Genomic DNA, 8,095 nt, shown 5'->3' with positions numbered 1-8,095 from the left:
TCTGCCAATGTGGTATACTGCATCCGCTGTACCCGTTGTGGCCTCCTGTACATTGGAGAAACCAAGCGGAGGCTCGGGGACCGCTTTGCAGAACACCTACGCTCGGTTCGCAATAAACAACTGCACCTCCCAGTCGCGAACCATTTCAACTGCCCCTCCCATTCCTCAGACGACATGTCCATCCTGGGCCTCCTGCAGTGCCACAACGATGCCACCCGAAGGTTGCAGGAAAAGCAACTCATATTCCGCTTGGGAACCCTGCAGCCCAATGGTATCAATGTGGATTTCACAAGCTTCAAAATCTCCCCTCCCCCTACCGCATCCCAAAACCAGTCCAGCTCGTCCCCGCCTCCCTAACCTGTTCTTCCTCCCACCTATCCCCTCCTCCCACCTCAAGCTGCATCCCCATCTCCTACCTACTAACCTCATCCCGCCCCCTTGACCTGTCCATCCTCCCTGGACTGACCTATCCCCTCCCTTACTCCCCACCTACACTCACCTTTACTGGCTCCATCCCCGCCTCTTCGACCTGTTTGTTTCCTCTCCACCTATCCTCTCCTCTATCCATCTTCTATCTGCCTCCCCCTCTCTCCCTATTTATTTCAGAACCCCCTTCCCCTCCCCCATTTCTGATGAAGGGTCTAGGCCCGAAACGTCAGCCTTTCTGCTCCTATGATGCTGCTTGGCCTGCTGTATTCATCCAGCTCTGCACCTTGTTGTCTCAACCTTCTGTGTTAACAACTCCACAGATTCACTGCCTTCTGAGAGAAGAAATTCCTCATCATCTCTGTCTTAACTGTGCGACCCCTTATTCTGAGATTAAGCCTTCTAGACCTGGACTCTTCCACAAGCAGAAAGAGGGAGAGGCAGACATTTTGTGATGTTGAGGAGCTCTCAGTTGTCAAACAATCAGTCAGAAAGGGATTGGACATGTCACTGTATGTTGCCATGAACCTCAACATCAGAGCTGTTCATGTTCTGGCAGTTTACGCAGTGCATGCACTCCAAGCAAATGGTGATGTATAATAATGAAAGGAGAAGAGGCCTCAGACGGGTGAAGTGGCAACTACAGTCAATCAGAGATACTGGCACAGGCAGTTAAGGAATTAATCTGAGTACACAGTAGGGGGTTGACCACGTCAATCCTGCAGGTCAAGTAGTCCAGAGATTGCAAGTAGGTCAGTTAGGGTACGCTGAGAGACAAATCTGGGGGAGCTGGGCCAGTGTTTTCTGACAAAGGCAGGGATTGAATCTGATGGAAGTGGATGTAAGAACAGCCAGTGGTTATTTATGAGTTGGAGAAGTGGTGAACAACATTCCTGTTCGGCTGCGCACAGATACTCCAGTATCCCATGTATGGTGATTGATGTGCTGTGTAGGTTGACTTTGGTTCCGGATATCGCTGCCGTGCACGGACCTTGGAGGCCCATGCAGAAGAATGACAGTTTTGAGGGAATGCCGATGGTGAGGTATCCTCATTCAGTGTGGAGGAAGTACAAGGGGCAGGAAGAGCTGGTAGTTTGGACTAGGTATGAGCCCTTGAGTGGTCATGATTCATGTAGTGCTGAGTCTTGTAGTCCTTTCGTCTTGGCAAGATGTGTATGCAGTGGCAGAGTTAGAATGAATGGTGACCTTATGAGTATGGAATAACAGAGAGAAGACAACGCCATTTGCCCCTGTGGAGGACAGAAGATCAGTGACCACCTTCCTATACAGCTGATCTGGAACACAGTAGCGATCTGTGCTGCAATTTCTGTGCAGGCCGGTTGTGCCTGTTGGTATGGCCTCCTTTGGTGGTCAACAGGAAAAGGGATTGCCCACTTCTCCACCTCGCCATCCACCAGCTCCTGCAGATCCCCATCCGAGAAGTCCCTGTCTTTACTGTGAGGCATGATCTGTTTGATGCAGATAGAATTGTAGTGCCTGAGGGGTGAAAGCCAGGAGGTCTAGGCTGTGATGTACACTTGCGCCTTCTCCCAGAAACACATCCAACAGCCCAATCCGTAATTTTTGCATTGAAAAGTGGAAAATTGCATGAAAATATCTCTTCAAGCTATGACAGACCAGCCACCATGCTTCACAGTTACCATTCCAATTCACTTTTTCTTTCTTTATTCATAATGGGATGAGGGTGTCACTGGCTCGGCAGCATTTATTGCCCATCCCTAATTGCCCCAGAGGGCAGTTAAGAGTCAGCCACACTGCTGTGGGTCTGGAGTCACATGTAGGCCAGACCAGGTAAGGATGGCAGTTTTCTTCCCTAACGGACATGAGTTAACCAGTTGGGTCTTTCCGACAATCGACAATAGATTAATGGTCATCATTAGATTCTTAATTCCAGATATTTTATTGAATTCAAATTCCACCATCTACCGTGGTGGGATTCGAATCCAGGTCCCACGGAACGTTAACTGGGTCTCTGGATTAACAGTCCAGCAATAATACCACTCGGCCATTGCCTCCCAACTTAAAAATATGCCTACAATTAATCTGTCATAATTATAACAGTAATATTTCTTTTCAGTAAAATTAAGCTATTCATTGAAAAATGGAGCTGAACGATAGGATTTAATACAAGAAGCCTGATATTTGAGTACTTTATTGTACCTGTTGTTGTTAATGATTTACATTTGCTAGCATTGCCTTGTTTAAAAATTTCCAATAAAACCTGGTCAAGTTAATTTTCTATATTTTACCATCACCAGCTTCTTGAGTTCGATGTGATATTTCACTGTGATGATAGACAGCTAGACATAGACTTTTTCAGTCTTTAACAGAACTTGAGGCTGATTACTCCCATACAACAGCAGTGAACTTTTTTTTTTGCTTTTAATAAAAGGCAAATGTAAAGTAAAAGCAGAGCCTGCCTACTACAGAATTACATATGCCTAAAGGAAGCAGCACAGACATGCATGAGATTCCAAACTGCACTTGAGCATTTGTGGCACAACTGGGCCCAGCTCCACCCGAGGACAGCATGCACCTTTTGTAACCCCAAATGTCTGCTACTTGACGTACCACACAGTATAATCGTAACTTGATATTTATTATGTGGCATTTAATGTATTGTTTAAAAATTGGTTGATTTGTATTTCTCTCTGTGTTGGTAAGGAGCCTGTGGATTTGACAAATTGACTAATACATACAAGATGTGCTCTTGAGTAACTTTTGATTCGATGTTTTGTTTCAAAGAAGGTAAATAGATTCTGTGAGCAGCTTGCTTTTGACAAATAATAAGGTTTGACTTACTCTTGACTGTCAAATGAGTTTTGGCTGCTTTGAGTTTCACATGGATGTCAATATGTTAAAGATACATTTAAGACCAATTCGCCACTATTGATTAGTTGGAATTAATGGCACTTTCAAACAGTTTTAAGCAACAAACTAAATGTTGATGAAAAGACATTTCTGATGATTAAAGCTGTAAATAAGAGGATGGTTAAATGATGTGTATGTTATTCCTCCATTAACCAAAATAAGTCATGTAAACAATTCAAAATTGATTAATGTTCTTTTCCATGCACGGAATCAGATGGTTTTGTTTTCTTCAGCCCCACTGCTCAGTGGAACTGTTACTTTCTAAATGCCATAGTTGTGTATATGACACTCAAAACCATGTTCAGTGAAGTAACTAAACCAGCTCCTTTGATTTGACAGGTCTGTCATAGCCTTTAACAAGTATTTGTTTGAATTCCAATTCCTTTTATTTTCTAAACATTCTGTTTTTTTAAACAGCTGAAGTCAATTTGGAATTGTCACGTCCTTGGAAAGTCAACTTAAGCCTTGTCAAACTGGATCAAGCAACAAAGTTTTTCAAGAGTGTCCTGCCCAGATATGGTTCTGAGATCACCTCCAAAGCTGCTGTCTCTCCTGAAACAGTTTATAGTAAAGAGGAGATGTTGACATCAGCATCTGGTGTGAGGATTGAACCTGGATCATTTACTGAGAGAACCATGGATCAAGGAAACATTTGGAAAATGATGTCCTTCTTTCAGAAGTTTTCTATCCACACAGCTCAGGTTGTTGTTGCAATGGAGGCTGTGCCTCATCCTGACAAGCCTTGCATTTTGGCCTCTCTTTCAAGTCTAAAGGGAATCCTTAATATAAAAGCAGGACCCAAATCCACAGGTAAGTAGCATAACTTGTATTTCCAGATTACATCTTGATAATTTAATGTTGTGTGTTAATTAATATTGGGTAAGTGTTAAGATGTAAGTATATTAATCCCATTTCCCTTGAGGATAGAACTGAAGCAATTTGTATCTTGGCCTATAGGACAATTTCTATTGTTGAATGACTATCTCATTTTCCACGGTATTTTTAATTTTTGTTTTAAATGATTTCAGTATGTAATTAGAGAAGGAGGAATAAATCCGATTTCCTCTCCATTGGTAAATTGTTCAAGTGCAGATCAGCACAGTTCAATTCTGATGGAAATTAGAAAGTACAGTAGTTCTCCTATAACGCCATAGTTGCGTTTTTGTGTGACCTCGTGCAATACAAAATCGCCATAGAAAATCACATTATAGGGAAATGGATCTACCTATACAGCAGAAAGTTTGCATTATCCAAACTGCGTCCATTATTCATTAACTACATTACAGCCAATTTTCACATTAACAAAACAAGCGTTGTAGCAGAACTACCTGTACATGAATTGCCTCTTTTTGAAAGTGCCCTTGCCTTATGCCGCACATGTGCATGCACACACAGGTGCATGCATGCAGAGACATGCACACAAAGTCATCAAGTTTGGTTTCAAAGTCTACCAATGCTTTGAATGTTCGTTCACCAGCACAGTTGAGTCATTTGGATTAAAGTTCAAAGGATAGATTGGTTGACCAGTACTATTAAACAGTGTTATTAATATATTAGTACCACATACACCTTTCCCTGTGTGCAATGTTCTTGAAAATTAAAAGTACAATTATTATTGTATAATATGTAAAAAAAAAAGTAACACACTGAATTTTCCTGTTAAAGTAGATAGTTTACTGCAGTTACCAGTGATTTTGAGTGATATCAATCTGCTAAAGGCAACTTTTACCAATGAGGTGTGATCTCTTGCTCCTAACCACACACACAGTGAAATTTCTGCATTAAACTAAAATGTGTGTACACGTATAAATTAAATGCATCTTAAATTTTCAAGCAGAATTCAAGTTAACTATTCATACCTAAAACATCCCCCATGATGTGTCAATCTCTCTAGTGTAAGAAGAAATTCTGGAGAAACTCACCAGGTCTGGCACTATCTGTGGTGAGAGAAACAGATTGAACGTTTCGAGTCCAGTATGACTCTTCTTTAAAACGTTAACAAAGAAGCACTATTCCAATTCATGGAAGGACCAAGATTAAGAGGGCACGAACTTAAAGCAATCAGCAAAAGAAGCAAAAACAATAGAAGGAAAACTTGTTCATGCAGCAAGTTGTGAAGGAAGAATGTGTGTTACAGGGAGCAGGCAGGAGAATGACGTTTAGTGAATTGCTCACTTGGAGACTGGTGCTGACATGTTGCGTGAATGGCCTCCTGGACAGTGCTATTTTTTCTGTGTGAGAATGTAAAAGAAAGGTGTGACAACTTTTGATCCAGAAGTAAGGAAAATCTTTGGTTTCTTTAAAAGATCTATATAGTGTGTAGTTGTTTTTAAAGATGTTTGGAAAGGAATTTTAAGAATTAGGTTTAATTATAAAGGGATTAGTTGTAATGTTCTTGGATAATAAGAGATATCAGTACATGTGACCCTGAGACCCTTGGCCTGAAAGCAGTACCAACAGAATTGAAGTTAATACCAGAGAGTGTGTTGCATACAGGCACCAAGGTGAACTACAAGCAGAGGTACCAGATTGTACAGCCATTGAAGCATGCACATGAGAAAACAGACAGATGGAAAGAAAGAGGAATGCCAGATTCTTATGAGAAAATGAAGCAAATCTCTCAAACCTTACCTAAGATCTCATTTGTTGACACTTCAACCTGTCATGATGCTTGAAAACAAACTCTGGAGAGATACACATCAGGATTTTCATGTTTTGAGGGTGAGAATGTTCATAGAATCATACCTGGCTGATAATAATCATGAAACCTGGAGGTGGAAGTTATTGTCAGATAGGACTCCTGGCGTATATGTGTATGAATGAAGAGCAGTATGTTGTGGAATTGTGTAGCTACGTGCATGCTAAAGGGAATCTTTCTGGTTGTGAAACTTATTTTTGTAGTATTGATAATTTAAAGAGAAATTTACCTTTTTATTTGAAGTATGATTTGCCTGTTAATTCAAGCTGAATTTGTGTTGATTCTAATTTGTGTTAATATAAAATAAAGTTACAAAAAGTGGAATTTCATTGATTTTTTTTTCATTTTGGGTCTGTTTGGGAAATGTAGTTATTATGATTTATGGCTTTCTCACGCAGATTGTAACAAAGGATATCCAGCTTTACTTTTTAAGTAAAAACCAAAAGAACTGTGGATGCTGTAAATCAGGAACAAAAACAGAAGTTGCTGGAAAAGCTCATCAGGTCTGGCAACATCCATGAAGAAAAAAAATCAGAGTTAACGTTTTGGGTCCAGAGACCCTCCCTCCCTTTGTGGATGGATCACCAGGCCTGAAACATTAACTCTGATCTTTTCTTCACAGATGCTGCCAGACCTGCTGAACTTTTCCAGCAACTTCTGTTTTTGTTCACCTTTTAAGTCGCTTGTATTCAGGTGTAGGACGCTGAAATATAGACAATAAAATTTAAAATCTAAATCTAAATCTAGAATCAAATGATTCAAAACCTGACATTGCTGTAGATCATGATGAAACTATTTGTAGAGGTTGTTAGATTTTGACTAACAAGGGAGTTGATGGTTATCAGGAATAGGCAGGATTGTGGAGTTGAGATCACAATCATGAACTCATTGAATTGCAGAGTAGATTGGAAGGGCTGAATGACCTACTCCTCATTTTTACGTACATGTGAGGAATTCAAGATGACATAGACAGAATTGGGAATGAGGCGAAGATTGGCAGATGGATTTGATGTGAAGAGGTGTGAGGTAATGTGCTTTAGAAAGACTACTGTACAACTAGGGAAGTAGAGTTGGCTTTAAGTTGTGAGTTGAGTATGTAAAGCAGAGAGTTGAGGTGGGAGAGCAAAATAGTTATGTGAGAAATGAAGGTGTCGGAATGGCAAGAAGGGACAATGAGAATAAAATCTAACAATAAACCGACAGTCAAGATTAGATAACAAGATAACAAAAAAGGCATAAGGGCATTGTATCTGCATGTGTTTAATAATCATAACAATATAGATGAATTGATAACACACACGAAAGGAGATACATACGATAACAGCTATCAAAGAGACATGGCTACATAGTGACGACAACTGGATCAGAATTTTGATTATGACTTCAAGAAAGCTAAGATGCTAATTAAAGGTGGAAGGGCAGTATTGTTAATAAAGGAGGTCATGGGTAAAATAACTTGGTATGATCTTGGCTCAGGAGATCAGGATGTGGAATTATTTTGGCTGAAGTTGATTAATAGTAGAAGAAGTAAGTCACATTAGGGATGATCTCCAGACTTCCTAACTAACTGCAATGTATGAGGAGGAGTTTGTGCTCTCACCACAGAGGGATGTCGAGGCTGGGTTATCAAGTAGAGTCAAGACTGAGACCGACTGAGATGGATTTTTAATCAATAAAGAAATGAAGGGTTACAGGGAAAAGGCAGGAAAGTGGAGTTGAGAAGATTATCAGATCAGCCATGATCTCATTGAATGGTGGAGTAGGCTGAAAGGCTGATTTTTGCTTTTATATCTTCTGCTCTTATGTCTTGTGACAAAGTACACAAAAAGAAATATTGAATGTTTATGGCAATAATCATGGATGAATTTGATCTACATATAAACTGGGAAAATCACATTGGCAGGAGCAGCCTAGATGAGGAATTCGTAGAATGCTTATGAGAGAGTTTCTTAGTTCTGGAATCAACCAGACAGCAGGTTATATTAGAGACAACAAGGTGTAGAGCTGGATGAACACAGCTGGCCAAGCAGCATCATAGGAGCAGGAAAGCTGACGTTTCGGGCCTAGACCCTTCATCAG

At 40.5% G+C, this 8,095-nt stretch overlaps 1 protein-coding gene across 1 annotated transcript in view; it reads left to right on the top strand.

Moving 5' to 3' along the window:
* LOC109928501 (intermembrane lipid transfer protein VPS13B-like) overlaps window positions 1–8,095 on the top strand; it is a 196,723-nt gene that overhangs the window by 5,067 nt on the left and 183,561 nt on the right. The window contains exon 2 of the mRNA XM_048596230.1: window positions 3,736–4,128. Coding sequence (XP_048452187.1) covers window positions 3,736–4,128 — 393 coding nt within the window. The remainder of the gene's footprint in view (window positions 1–3,735; window positions 4,129–8,095) is intronic.

Source organism: Rhincodon typus, chromosome 4 (assembly GCF_021869965.1).
Source record: "Rhincodon typus isolate 14 chromosome 4, sRhiTyp1.1, whole genome shotgun sequence".
In the NCBI taxonomy this organism is placed as follows: domain Eukaryota; kingdom Metazoa; phylum Chordata; class Chondrichthyes; order Orectolobiformes; family Rhincodontidae; genus Rhincodon; species Rhincodon typus.
Note: the sequence above shows the minus strand (reverse complement) of the source record. Positions and strands in the feature narration are given on the sequence as shown.